General features: G+C 48.8%; 1 protein-coding gene across 1 annotated transcript in view; it reads left to right on the forward strand.

Moving 5' to 3' along the window:
- NUP214 (nucleoporin 214) overlaps nt 1-14245 on the forward strand; it is a 101218-nt gene extending 86973 nt beyond the window's left edge. Inside the window, exons 33-37 of the mRNA XM_056860159.1 lie at nt 747-911; nt 7681-7852; nt 11055-11194; nt 12145-12169; nt 14184-14245. Coding sequence (XP_056716137.1) covers nt 747-911; nt 7681-7852; nt 11055-11194; nt 12145-12169; nt 14184-14217 — 536 coding nt within the window. The 3' untranslated portion in view covers nt 14218-14245. The remainder of the gene's footprint in view (nt 1-746; nt 912-7680; nt 7853-11054; nt 11195-12144; nt 12170-14183) is intronic.
- The last annotated feature ends 212 nt before the right edge of the window (nt 14246-14457 follow it).

Below are 14457 nucleotides of genomic sequence, written 5' to 3' on the forward strand. Positions count from 1 at the left end.
TTATTAACTCCAGCCAGCGTGGTGTAGTGATTAAGAGTGGCGGACTCTAATCTGGTGAACCGGGTTGGTTTCCCCAGTCCCACACATGAAGCCTGCTTGGTGACCTTGGGCCAGTCACTGTTCTCTCCGAACTCTCTCAGCCCCACCTACCTCACAAGGTGCCTATTGTGGGGAGGGGAAGGGAAGGCAATTGGAAGCTGCTTTGAGACTCCTTAAAAGTAGAGATAAGCAGGGTATAAACACCAACACTTCTTCAAAGATAGCCCGTGTGGCGAAGCTGTGCAGAGCGTTGAATTAAGAGTGGAGAGACTTGGGTTCAAGTCCCCACTCATTGACGAAGCTCACTTGGGTGGCTTGTCTCTCCACTTAGCATACCTCACAGGATGTTGTGTGGATAAAATGATTGGAGGCGAGGGCCCTGTATGCAGTCTTGGGGGGTGGGGATGTGATTGATGGTAAAGGGAAGTGGGTGTGAGCTTCTGTGTGTAATAGCTCTGCAGACGTCTGCGTTGAACACCTGAAAGAAACAAAGCTTGCTTTTTGGTTTCCAAAAGCTTCCAGATTGTCTGCAAGAGATCCTTGCTCACCATAGGGGAGTGGCTGTTTATTACAAGCCAGGCGTGAAAAGCAACTGCATGCTATTCTGGCTCTAGCTGTGTTTAATTTTTTTTATGGGCTTTATTAGGTTAGGGGGATTTTTGTCCTGACGTACTACGGAAAAAGCATTTGCCTTTCTCCTCACCCAGATACGTCGAGCCTTTTTGGAAACAGTGGAGCCAAGACCTTTGGGTTTGGGACCTCCCCCCCCTCCTCCTCCTCCTTTGACGAGCAGAAGCCGGCGGGCACATTCAGTTCCGGCGGAGGGAGCGTGGCATCTCAGGGCTTTGGGTTCTCCAGCCCAACCAAAGGAGGTATTGATTCATGTGAATGTCTCATTGAAATACACAGAGAAGAGGCTTCTGTAGGCAGAGTTGTTCCCCCTAGATGTAAAAAAAAATGTTCAATGAGCATTGCTTTAACTGCTTTTAAAAAATCAAATTTGATTCTACAACATGCAAGCATTCTACTTCTGCAAGTCATAAGGAAAGGCTGAAGAGCTCCCTGCCCCAGGATGTGGTGATGGCTGCCAACTTGGAAGGCTTTAAGAGGAGAGTGGACATGTTCATGGAGGAGAGGGCTATTCATGGCTACTAGTCAAAATGAAAACTAGTCATGATGCATACCTATTCTCTCCAGGATCAGAGGAGCACACCTATTATATTAGGTGCTGTGGAACACAGGCAGGATAATGCTGCTGCAGTCGTCTTGCTTGTGGGCTTCCTAGAGGCACCCGGTTGGCCACGGTGTGAACAGACTGCTGGACTTGATGGACCTTGATCTGATCCAGCATGGCCTTTCTTATGTTCTTGTGACACCTCTCCTTATGGGAAACTATACATAACTCCATTTCTGGATTTGGAGATTTGACCAGGCATCACCTGCCCTTTTGAAAAATCTCTCTATACCTTTAAGGACAAGAAAGCTGTTTCCTATTTCTAACAAAGACCTGGTGCTGAATTTTACACCCAGATCCACTATAGTGTGCACACAACCCTGCTAAAAATGGGCACTCCTTGTGTTCCATGGCCAACTGGAATGCAAAAGTGAGGAGGCGGGACTTGCACTGCGCTGCTGCTTCTATTGACAGGTGGTCCACTGAGCCCACCTTGCCATTGTCAGGAGTGAACTCAGTTATATGTAGAAACGTATTTATTTTAAGGCGCTAATGTCACTATTAAAAACATTTTTAAAATTGCATTAAAAGAAAGCACAAATGGCAACTAATACAGGTTGACAATCCACAAACCAATATTGTCATACCTGTTGCAGTATGTATATGTGTGCATAATAAGTGATTTCACTAGACCACTGACGAAGGCCAGGAGGCCGAAACACATTTGGTTTGTGGTTTCAATCTGTCAACCTGTATTAGTTGCCATTTGTGCTTTCTTTTAATGTAATTTTTAAATGTTTTCTATAGCCCTGACTTGGATGGCCCAGGCTAGCCTGATCTCATCAGATCTCAGAAGCTAAGCAGGGTCAGCCCTGGTTAGTATTCAGATGGGGGACCACCAAGGAATACCCGGGTTGCTGTGCAGAGGAAGGCACTGGCAAACCACCTCTGTTAGTCTCTTGCCCTGAAAACCCCAAAAGGGGTCGCCATAAGTCGGCTGCGACTTGAAGGCACTTTACACACACACATAGTGACATTAGCTCCTTAAAATAAATGAGTTTCTGTATATAATTGAGTTCTTTTCCACCCAACCTTTGGGTACCCACCCTTGCTCAGAGGTTGGGTTTTCTCCCCCCCCCCTTTTTGTTTCTGTTGGTTGTCAGGAGTGAACTTTCTGCTGCAGAGCCCCCTAGAAGCCCACTCTCTTGTTGCACTTCACAGGTGCCAGGGAGTGAGGAAAACACGGCATTGGGGTGGGACTTGCCTTTCTGACTCGGTTGCTCGTTCATCGCTCTCTGCTCCCTTCACATCATTTCCGCTGACTTAGAACACGCGGGAGATTCTGGTCCAGAACAAAGCATGGAGCCAAGGGGGTAAAAATGCCCACGGCACTTGGACAGAAGCGTAACTGGACACCTGAGCTATGTTAAATAATTCAACAGGAGCACTTTTATTTTTATATTTCTTTCCAGGGAGTTTGTATTTACAACCAGGCGGTATCTGTTACGGTGGCCTGGGCTGGAATTTCACCCCAGGTATTAAAATGCATCCTTCCCCGGCCCCAGTCAAACAGCAAGATGAAGTTAATCTGTATCCCTGAACAGGCAAGAGACAGAAGTGCAGGATGAAAAAGCGGAAGGTTGTGGTGGGTGGAGGATAATTTTGGAGAGGGGAATTGGGTTCTGTTTTTGGCTCTGCCATAGCCTTCCCAAGCAACTGGGCAAGCAGGATTTGCTGTTCTCACAGGACAGTCTTAAAAGGGTTTCTTTTAGCTTCTTCCATTTGCACAGCGAGTCACATGCCAGGCCAAAGGTTCTGTTTTTCCACCCCAAGAACGCACGGGAGTTGGTAATTCTGCCCCGAGACAAGCTGATTTCCCCAGCCTGTATAATTGATGCTCACCAAGCGAGGTGGCCGGCTGATGGTCTGGCGCAGTGTTGGGCAGTTTCATAAGTGTTCTAACGTTGGAGAGTCAGCGTGGTGTAGTGGTTAAGGGCGGTGGTTGGGAGAGGTGATCTGGAGAACTGGGTTTGATTCCCCACTCCTCCACAGGACTGACGGAGACTAATCTGGTGGATCGGGTTGGTTTCCCCACTCCTCTACATGAAGCCAGCTGGGTGTCCTTGGGCTAGTCACAGCTCTCTTAGAGCTCTCTCAGCTCCACCTACCTCACAGGGTGTCTGTTGTGGGGAGGGGGAGGGAAGGTGATTGTAAGCCATTTTGTTTCTCCCTTAAGTGGTAGAGAAAGTCAGCATATAAAAACGAACTCTTCTTGTTTCCCGTGAGCTCTGTGAGAGGTAAAGCTTCTCTTCCACATCTTCACTCCCTAAAGCGCAGAGGGAATGACCAATAGCCCTGCCTGACAGTTGTGTTTCGGAAGTCCTTCTCCCTCCCAAGCCCGCTTGACGGGGTCAGCTTTGCGAGAAGCCTGCCTCTAGGGTGCGACACGCAGCTACGCTGGAATGGTTGCGGTTTTCCTGGCGACATTAGAAATGCTACCTTAGCAACTGCTTGGGGTTTTTTTTTTTTTCCCTGCAGAGAGCTGGCGGCAGCTGCTGCTGCTGGTGCTTTATTTTTTTTAAATTGCACGCTGGCTCCAGCAGACATTACTGGCCGGCTTGATTCATGTCCGAGGGATTTTTGTATAAGGACATGCCTGCAGAATCTAGCCACTCCTTTTGCAGTAAGTGCCATGAAGGATGCATGAGACAGCTCTGAAAGCAATCCCCCTCTGTCTGCACTCGCCTGTGCCGATTGGGTGGGGGTTTGCTGATCCGCAGCTCTCAGACAGCCTTGGTGCCGTCTCTCTGATGTGGGTGGGAGGTGGGGCTTCCTTCAGATGCCGCTTAAAGATGGATATCTGGGAGGTGTTGGATGCAGGGTGGCAAATGCGATCGGTAACTCTCTGATCTCCATGCATGCATTGCATTGTCTCTCGTAAAACCAGCTGAGGCCTTGTTCTCACTACGATAAAGGCAACCTGTGTCTGGGCTGTACCATTTCAGGCTGGGGGGGGGGCACATGGTGAAAAGTTCCTTTGTGCAAAAAAAAAACCCCTCTCTGCACATAGAAGATGAGCATGACAAGAAGAATTATAAGCTAGAATCCTGAAGTAATGGTTTTCTTTCTGCAAGGTTTTAAAAAAATGTATGGAGGAATGTTAAATTGTGTGGATTCCTTGCCCCCACACCCACACACTAACACATGCAGCAGTGGTGCGGTCCGGACACAGGTTGACCTGCGGAAGCTGCCCCCTGAGACCTAGTGTGACGGTGCAGCTGTGAGCTGGCCGGTTCAGATCTCACATCGCCAGCCTTAGCCTCTCCTCTGCAATGCTGGGATAAGAATTCCAATTTACCTTAAAAGGGGCTTGTTATAAGTACTGCAAACGGATGTACTTTGGACATTTGAAATGCTGCGTCCAGGCTGTTCTCGTTGTACATATGGCCTCGTCTTGGTTGTGCACGCTAGAGGGTTTAGAAAGGTGCATGCCCTCCATTTAATGCTGTGTGTATTTAATTGCAAAGCGGAGGAGAAATCTGTTAAGACGCCTCGGCAGCCTCTCCCAGAGCTTCAGGAAAACCAATAGAATGGGGGTCAGCTGTCACCTCGCCCCATCACCAAGGCATGGAGCTCCTTGGCTCTGGAGAGCTCCCCCCCCCCATTTCACCCTCTGTTCCCTCGGTGGAGCTCGCACCGTTTCAGCTATCCAGCCTACTGCATCTGACAAAGGGAGCTTTGTTGGTCCCTGAGGTGTTTCTGAACTTGAAACCAGCCTCTATGCCAGCATGGTGTAGTGGTTAAAAGCGGTGGTTTGGAGTGGTGGAGTCTGATCTGGAGAACTGGGGTTGATTCCCCACTCCTCCACATGAGCGGCGGAGGCTAATCTGGTGAACCAGGTTGGTTTCCCCACTCCTCCAAATGCAGCCAGCTGGGTGACCTTGGGCTTCTTCTTCCTCCTCTTCTTCCTCCTCCTCCTCCTGTGTGGCCGTCAGCAGTTTTTCACTCAGCCCGGCCTGCTTCATCGGGTGGCTGTGAGGGCTTCTCAACAAAGAGGAGGGTTGCGTTGATTGGCAGTCCATTTGGCCAGAGGGAGGGGCAGTTGGAGGAGCAAGGCCTTCAAAGCGGCCTGTTGGGTCGCACTGGAGCACGGCCCTCTTCCCCCATACCCCTCTGGGCTGGTGTACGCAAAGGCCAGAGTTGACCCAGGGGCTTCCAGTTGCTGATACCCAACATGCCGTAACCAATTCAAGGCCTTGGAGTGGGAGGTGGAGTAGGGCCCTGTAATGCCACCCTCCTCTGTTTTTCCTTCTGCCCTTCCTTTAGGATCAAACATCTGCCTTGCCATTGAGACTGATATCCCCTGCCTACCACCATTTCCCCCCAGCCTGAGTTAAGAATCTCAGCCTGAGTTAAGAGTTAACAGAGCAGTTCCTCAGTGGAGCAGGCTTCCTCGGGAGGTGGTAAGCACTCCTTCCCTGAAGGTTTTTAAGCAGAGGCTGGATAGCCATCTGTCAGCAGTGCTGATTCTATGACCTTAGGCAGTTCATGAGAGGGAGGGCATCTTGGGCATCTTCTGGGCATGGAGTTGGGGTCACTGGGGGTGTGGGGGGAGGTAGTTGTGAATTTCGTGCATTGTGCGGTGGGTTGGACTGGATGACCCTGGTAGTCCCTTCCAACTCTATGATTCTATTCTATGATTCTAAGAATCTGACTTAAGAGAGCCAGCGTGGTGTAGTGGCTTGGAGCGATGGACTCTGATCTGGAGAACCAGGTTTGATTCCCCACTCCTCCACATGAGCGGAGGAGGCTAATCTAGTGAACATGATTTGTTTCCCCACTCCTCCACATGAAGCCAGTTGGGTGACCTTGGGCTAGTCACTGCTCTCTTAGAGCTCTCTCAGCCTCACCTACCTCACAGGGTGTCTGTTGTGGGGAAGGGAAGGATTGTAAGCCAGTTTGATTCTCCCCTAAGTGGTAGATAAAGTCACCATATAAAAACCAACTCTTCCTCTTCCTCCTCTTCTTCCTCCTCTTCTTCCTTTTCCTCCTCCTCCTCCTCCTCCTCCTCCTCCTCTTCCCGTGTTACAGAGAGCCAAATGCTGAATGCAGCCTGGCCTGGGGTGGGGATGGGGTGCTTCCCTGAAATGGATCTGGGCTCAGTTCGCTGCGGCTTTAGGTGATTTAGGGACCATTCTCTTGATTTGCACAATGTGTTTAAGTGTTTCTTGGCCTTAAGTTTTGGGGTGAAAATGCATAGCCTCATTGGGGCCCTTTGCAAGCTTTGCAGCTGCAGCAACTGTATGAGGATGCCGCCCACTTTTGTGTTCTGGGTCTGCTGCAGTAGATAATCCTTTCCTTTCCCTAGATTTCTTTTCCCTAGATCTACCCCGTGGTGCAGAGTGGTAAGCTGCAATACTGCAGTCTAAAGCTCTGCTCACGACCTAAGTTCAAACCCAACGGAAGTCAGTTTCGGGTAGCAGGCTCAAGGTTGACTCAGCCTTCCATCCTTCTGAGGTCGGTAAAATGAGTACCCAGCTTGCTGGGGGTAAAGGGAAGATGACTGGGGAAGGCACTGGCAAACCACCCCATAAACAAAGTCTGCTTAGTAAACGTCGGGATATGATGTCACTCCATGGGTCAGGAATGACCCGGTGCTTGCACAGGGGACTAGAATCATAGAATCATAGAGTTGGAAGGGACCACCAGGGCCATCAAGTCCAACCCCCTGCACAATGCAGGAAATTCACAACTACCTCCCCCCTCCACACCCCTAGTGACCAGAAGATGGCCAAGATGCCCTCCCTCTCATCATCTGCCTAAGGTCACAGAATCAGTATTGCTGACAGATGGCCATCTAACCTCTTCTTAAAAACCTCCAGGGAAGGAGAGCTTACCACCTCCCGAGGAAGCCTGTTCCACTGAGGAACCGCTCTAACTGTTAGAAAATTCTTCCTAATGTCTAGACGGAAATTCTTTTGATTTAATCTATCTTTACCTCCCCCCCCCCCAGATTTAACAGCCCTTGGCTATTCATGTACCATTTCACACTTTTAAAAAGGGGGAAATGAAATTTAATTTTTCGTTGACCTCTAAAGAGGAAATGTTGCCACATCTCTCATGCAATTGAACGATGTACTTGACAGCAGAAAACACGGCATCCACTTTTCAGAAAGTGACTTTAGCTGTTTTATCCAGGGAGCAGTGTATTTATTTCGTGCAGTATTTTTTTTTTTTTTTTTTGCGAACATGCTAAAACAATGTGGGCGAGTGGGTCTACTTGATCCAGAGAAAATGGGCATTTTTGGTTCTTCTGCGATAATCTTGTCTCGCCCTTGTGTCTTGGCTCAGTCTAAGGCATTACATTGCAGTGGATAATCTAACTCTTCTTCTCTCTCTCTCTCCTGTCTGTTCATTGTTGACTTTGATTGGTTTTTTGTCCCTTTTTTTGCCTCTGTTTTGCTCAGGTGGCTTCGGAGCTGCTCCAGTGTTCGGCAGCCCTCCCACTTTCGGGGGGTCCCCTGGGTTTGGAGGGGTGCCAGCATTCGGTTCAGCCCCAGCCTTTTCAAGCCCTCTGGGCTCGACGGGAGGCAAAGTCTTCGGCGAGGGGACGGCGGCAGCCAACGCTGGAGGATTTGGGTAAGCTGGCAATGGATCTTGGGGGCTTCACTTTCCTACAAAGTGTTCCCCTTTCTTTATTGGTTTAATATATTTAGGCGCCGCTAAGCTGTTTACATACAAAAAGATTCCATTATACAGTGAATAATTTATTTCCCTTCCTCACTTATATCCGGTGCCCAACATCCCATCACGCTCCAGCATGACCAAGAAAGTGGAGCCCAGGCAGGGAGTAAAAAGTTCAGTTCTCATAATGAAGATCAGGGCCCTTGAAGTACCTCCTTCTCCCACAAAAACACTGTCCAGCGATTCCAATCTGCTTCCAGGGTGTCCCATGGCTGCTGCAGAAAGACCCTATTCCATGCTCTGCTTTGCAGTTCCTTCCCTGGAGAGATTCACCTAAGCACCTTCATTGCTGTCATTTAGATGGTCAGGTCAAATCAGTTCCATTTGCTTACCTTAAACAATGCATTTGCATGGTTCATAATATTCAGCCAGCGTGGTGTAGTGGTTAAAAGCAGTGGTTTGGAGCCTTAGAGTCTGATCTGGAGAGCCGGGTTTGATTCCCCGCCCCTCCACATGAGCTTCTGAGGCTAATCTGGTGAATTGGATTTGTTTCTCCACTCCTACACACAAAGCCAGCTGGGTGACCTTGGGCTAGTCACACTCTCAGCCCACCTACCTCACAGGGTGTCTGTTGTGGGGAGGGGAAGGGAAGGTGATCATAAGCCGACTTGATTCTCCCTTAAGTGGTAGAGAAAGTTGGCATATAAAACCTACTCATCTTCTTCCTTTGCTGCATAAATTTTTATGTCATTATAAAAAAGCTATTTAAAAACGTATTAATAGATTGAAAGAGAATCAGTGTGGACTTATGACAGATGGACACACACACAAACACACACGCAGAGGTTTCTTATTGCCTCTGGTCAAACAGGTCTTGTAGGTTTTTTGGAAAATACAACTATTCTACCAAACCTGTGTATCAGAAGCAAAAGACAGCAGCCTTCCATGGCTGGCTCTTTAAAAAAATGTTCTGCCGGGTGAAGCCACCTGGGTCGCAGTGGTGGCTGGCAATGCGTTTGCATCCAACAGCCCAGAAAGTTCGTTAACATCTCTGCCGCTTCAGGCTGTGACTCATGAATCATCTCTGCCGCTTCAGGCTGTGACTCATGAATCATAGAGTTGGAAGGGACCAACCAGGCACAATGCAAGAAATTCACAGCTACCTCCCCCCCACCCCCCAGTGACCCCTACTCCATGCCCAGAAGATGGCCAAGATGCCCTCACTCTCTGCTTAAGGTCATAGAATCCGCATTGCTGACAGATGGCCATCTGGCCTCTGCTTAAAAACCTCCAGCGAAGGAGAGCTTACCACCTCCTGAGGAAGCCTGTTCCACTAAGGAACCTCTGTAACTGTTAGAAAATTCTTCCTAATGTCTAGATGGAAACTCTTCTGATTTAATTTTAACCCGTTGATTCTGGTCCGACCTTCTGGGGCAACAGAAAACAGAATGGGAAAGCGCTTTGTCAGCTCGGCCCATCCTTTACCTTTGGCATTTTCATCCCTCAGATAAAAAGATCAGAGCAATCACTTTAAATGGGGCTCTGGAATTTTATCTTAGCTCCCTTTCTTTATTTTAGCCTTTCTTTCCACTTGGGGATCTAAAGCAGCTTATGTTGTTCTCTCCATTTTATCTTTACAAACCACCCTGTGAGATGGGTTAGACCGAGTGTGTGACTCCCCCAAGGATAGCTGAATGAGCTTCCATGGCAGAGTAGAATTTTGAACCTGGGTCCTCCCACTCTAGTCCAACACTGTAACCCAGAGGTCCCCAACATGCTGCCCATGGGCACCTTAGCACCCACCAACACCTTTCCTGGTGCTCACCAAGCGGTTTTAGAAAATGGGTGGGGCCCGGTGGGACTTTTCCCTGACAAGGCTTCTGGTTGGCCATTGGAGACTTGACTGACAGGGCAGATTTTTTAGAACGTTGCCTTAGCAGAAGCTGCCACAATAGCACAGGGATCTTCTTTGTGCATCAGATGTTAAGTTGTGGCGGCCATTTGATGGCTGGCTCCACCTCCCGCGGCAGCCATTTCGTGACTGCGCCCACCACGCTGTGCCAGAATTCCAAAGGTGCCCACAGGCTCAAAAGGTTTGGGGGACCCCTCCTCTAACCACTGCACCAACAAGCCAAATGTCTGGGAATTGGCACAACAATTGTCCTGTGCAGCTGGCAGCTCATCTTGGAAACAGATTTTGGACTTCTTGCGGTTTCTAAACAGCCTTCCAAGGTAGCCCCACGTAGAGCACATTGCATCTAATCCAGAGATTATTATGGCATGTTTCGTGGTGGCCAAATTATTGTTCTCCAGGACGGTTGCAAGGCTAGAAAAAGAGACCTAGAAAAGGTCTAAAGCAGGGGTATTGAACTCATTTGTTAGGAGGGCCGGATATGACATAAATGTCACTTGGCCGGGCCATGTGTATTATAAAATTTAATGCCAGGTACCGTAGATACAAACTTTATAGAAGATACAGGCAAAGCCAATTGATGACATTATTTTTTACTTAAAATAGAAACATGCTTAAAACAATAATACTCTTACAGTATTTTTATTTAACAGTGTTTGATAACTGACACCTCAAGACTGGGGGGAGGTGGTTAGCTCGGCTGGTGAGCCCACAGCAGATTTGCCAACCCAGATTGGGACTGGGGGGGAGGTGGCTGCCTTGGCTGCCTCGCGGGCCATATAAGAGCCCTCGATCCGCCCCCTGGGCCTTATGTTTGACACCCCTGGTCTAAAGGGTTTCAGATGGTGAGCCAGAATTTAGGGGTGGACGTCCTCTGGGACAGGGCTTCTTGAACTTTTTCCACTCGCAACCCCTTTTCGCCGGAGAAATGTTTACGTGACCCCAGGTATATAGGTATATAAAACAGGTATACAAATCAAACATTTACTGATAAATCATAAAGAAATTAACTTTAAAACAATTCTTTGGAATACATATAATTTTACCATTTATTAAAGACTAAAGCAAATTTGCATACTAATGATATGGATGTGCTTGTTTCGCAGCCCCCACATTCAGTTACGTGACCTCATGAACACACGAAGCTGCCTAGGATAGTGAGGCAATATAAGATAGTGGTGTGCTGGGGTGTAAATCTGACAATTCACTTACTTGGTTTGTCTGTCTCTTCCTCTCCTAACACAGTTTTGGTGGGACATCTAGCACTGCATCCTTTGGCACGTTGGCAAGTCAAAACACCCCGACATTTGGATCCCTGTCCCAGCAATCCACCGGATTTGGCACTCAGGGCAGCGGATTCTCCGGCTTTGGGTCCACCGGAGGAGGTAGGAGATCCCGGCGATCAGAATCACATTGGGTTTCAGGAAGGGAGTGGGGATGTTGGGTGGTGGCATTACCGAAGGTGGAATAAACTGTGGCCATCTTTTGGCAAGAGAAAGGAGGAGAAAGGTGAACACAGAAAGGCGGGGAGAGAGAGAAAAGGGAAGGACCTTTGACTAATTCTAAGTGGTTATAAATGGTTATAAAATGATAATCGACAATTTGCTGAGTAGCCACGCAAATATGTAACCAAGAATGATAGCTTTAGATTGAAAGCCAATGAATTTATCTATAATATTGTCTTTCAAGAATAAGATGTAATTGCTCAGCTGTTATAAAGGCTGTAAATGTAGATGACTGGGGAAGGCACTGGCAAACCACCCCGTAAATACAGTCTGCCTAGTAAATGTCGGGATATGATGTCACCTCATGGGTCAGGAATGACCCGGTGCTTGCACAGGGGACATTCACCTTTTAAATATACGGCCCTCTTTGAAATAAAAATCTATTAAAAAAAGAAAGAAGAAGGACCAGCCCAGAGAGAGAGGAGAGGTCAGTGTATATACGCGAGTCTAGGTATAAGCCAGCCCTGACCTAGATGGCCCAGGCTAGCCTGATCTCGTTAGATCTCAGAAGCTAAGCAGGGTCAGCCCTGGTTAGTATTTGGATGGGAGACCACCAAGGAATACCAGGGTTGCTGTGCAGAGGAAGGCACTGGCAAACCACCTCTGTTAGTCTCTTGCCATGAAAACCCCCCAAAAAGGGGTCGCCATAAGTTGGCTGCGACTTGACAACACTTTAAACACACACAGGTATAAGCCAAGTCGGTTCTGGGTCTGGGGACACAGCCGCTGAATTGGAGGGGCGGTTTGAAGGCCTTGCGCCTCTTTAATGTTTGCTTTCTATATGCCTTGGCCAGTAATCCTCTTAAATTTTGTATTGTTGCCCCCTGCAGGCTTTGGCTTTGGATCATCGAATGCGTAAGTCCCTATCACTGCCCTTGTGCCTTTCTTTGAGTGTGAAAGGAGGCTTCTTTGGAGGTGAGGTATTAAAACCGGTAATCCCAGCTGAATTTTGACTTGGCGAGATGAGATTCTGGCTTTGTTCTCTCTCTCTCTCTCGTTTCTCGTTGTAATAGCATTAATGAGGAGCTTAGGATCTCTGCGGCAGCTCTTTGCCCGCGCCTCTCCTGCAGAGCTGATCTCTGAGAAATACTTCTACTTGTTTGGGGGCTTCCTGGAGGCACCTGGTTGGCCACTGTGTGAGCAGACTGCTGGACTTGATGGGCCTTGGTCTGATCCAGCAGGGCCTTTCTTATGTTCTTACTTCCCAATTTGTGCCAGTCTTCTCTGAATGGAGTTTCAGAGCACATCATAAAGGGAGGGGCGCAGAAGGTGCTACATTAGCAGATGGAGATACACAGTCAAACACAAAGTTGCCTCCGAAGCCTGCCCCGGGGAGGGGCGATCCTGTTTTCTGTATTTGAGGTCTAGGGGATTTGGTGGTGATGGTGCCCCTTCTGACAACCCTGCCCATCTCATGAAGCTAGGAGCTATCCTAATGGGGAGAGATGGGTGGGAATGGCAGAAGAGTCTGTCAGTCACTGGCTGAGCTGCTCAGCTCCTGCAGAGGAGGGCTGGCAAGGGGGCTAGGAAAGCAAAAGAGCATTGTCAGACTGTGGAACTCCCTGCCCCAGGATGTGGTGATGGCTGCCAACTTGGAAGGCTTGAAGAGGGGAGTGGGCAAGTTCACGGAGGAGAGGGCTATCCATGGCTACTAGTAGAAATGGATACTAGTCAGGATGCATACCTGTTCTCTCCAGGATCAGAGGGGCATGCCTATTATATGAGGTGCTGTGGAACACAGGCAGGATGGTGCTGCTGCAGCTGTCTTGTTTGTGGGCTTCCTAGAGGCACCTGGCTGGCCACTGTGTGAACAGACTGCTGGACTTGATGGGCCTTGGTCCGATCCAGCATGGCTTTTCCTATGTTCTTATGAGGAACAAGTGGAGGCCTAGGGGAAGGTGGCCTGGACCAGGAGGGTTGAAAGTGGGAGGGATCCAAATAGAACACCAGAAGGCAGAGCCTGGGAGGACCACAGGAATGGCTGCAGCAGACAGCTGCACACAGGAGGTCTCTTGCAGGGACCAAAATAATCTTCGGCTGCACGGCCTCCGGCCTTCGTTTAAACGTACAAGACACAAACAGCAGACACTGTGTACAGAGAAGCACTTGGAATATGCATGAGGGTGTACGTAGCTTAAAATAAAGAGGCCCCCACCAGCAGGCTAACGGTGTGGCTCTGTGGGTCTCACAAAATGGGGAGGACCATCTGGCTTTGCTTTTGCTTTTTTTAAAAAAAAAGAAAGCTCTGGTCCTCGCAGTTGCAATGAAGATCCAGAATGTTAGCAGGTGCTCAGTCTAAAGGGGACAGGAACCTTTTTTTTTTTTTTTTTTTAAGTTGCTCTAAGAGCAGTGCCTGTGCTTGGAGGCAAAAGTGGGGAGGGGGGTATAAAGGGGAGGCTACCGGTTGTATTCTGAATGAAGACTGCAGGCATCACAGGCAAAGGCCTGGCTGAGTCTTTCAGGCTTTCTGCGGCCGCTAGCCGTAAAGAAGAGGGAGCGCTCCTTCCTTCCACTGGGCACGTCCATTTGCTTAGGGCCCGGAAAACGTGTCCTTCTGCTCTGCACAGCCCAGCTCCATCTTTTGGGAATTCCGGGCTGTGGCCCTGCTGCGCTAGGCTTCTCCTGGCTTCCTAAAAAGCTCAACCATCCTTCCAAGAACAAGCCTTGTACCCACGCGACATCATTTTAAAAAGCCCAAGCATCAGTCCGCTGCAGGGTCCTGGGGTTCATCAGGGGTGCCGTCCCAGGCCTGCCAAAGGCTTTCTTCTGAACTTCCAGCCGTGGCTGATGTGGAAGGGGGTGTCAGGTAGCGCTGCATCAGAGAGGATGCCGTTGTCTTCAACCTTGAGCATGGCTTTGCCTCTTTCAGATCCACCTCCGGATTCAGCGGCTGGAGAAGTTGAGGAGAAGTTGAGCCGTTTCACCCCGCTGTTGAATGGACTATATTCACAGATCAGCGGTTAGGCTACAGTGAAACAACAAATGTTGGGCCCACATTTTCTGGCTCTTTTTGTAAAAAAGAAAAACGCACGTAAAATGCTTATTTTTTTTAATGGAGACGTTGCTCCTTCTCTTTAAATAAAATATTTTCTCTCCTCCAGTTCTGTCAACCTTTTTAGTGTGTATTTGCATCAGAAACATGG

This window comes from Euleptes europaea, chromosome 14 (genome assembly GCF_029931775.1).
Source record: "Euleptes europaea isolate rEulEur1 chromosome 14, rEulEur1.hap1, whole genome shotgun sequence".
NCBI lineage: Eukaryota > Metazoa > Chordata > Lepidosauria > Squamata > Sphaerodactylidae > Euleptes > Euleptes europaea.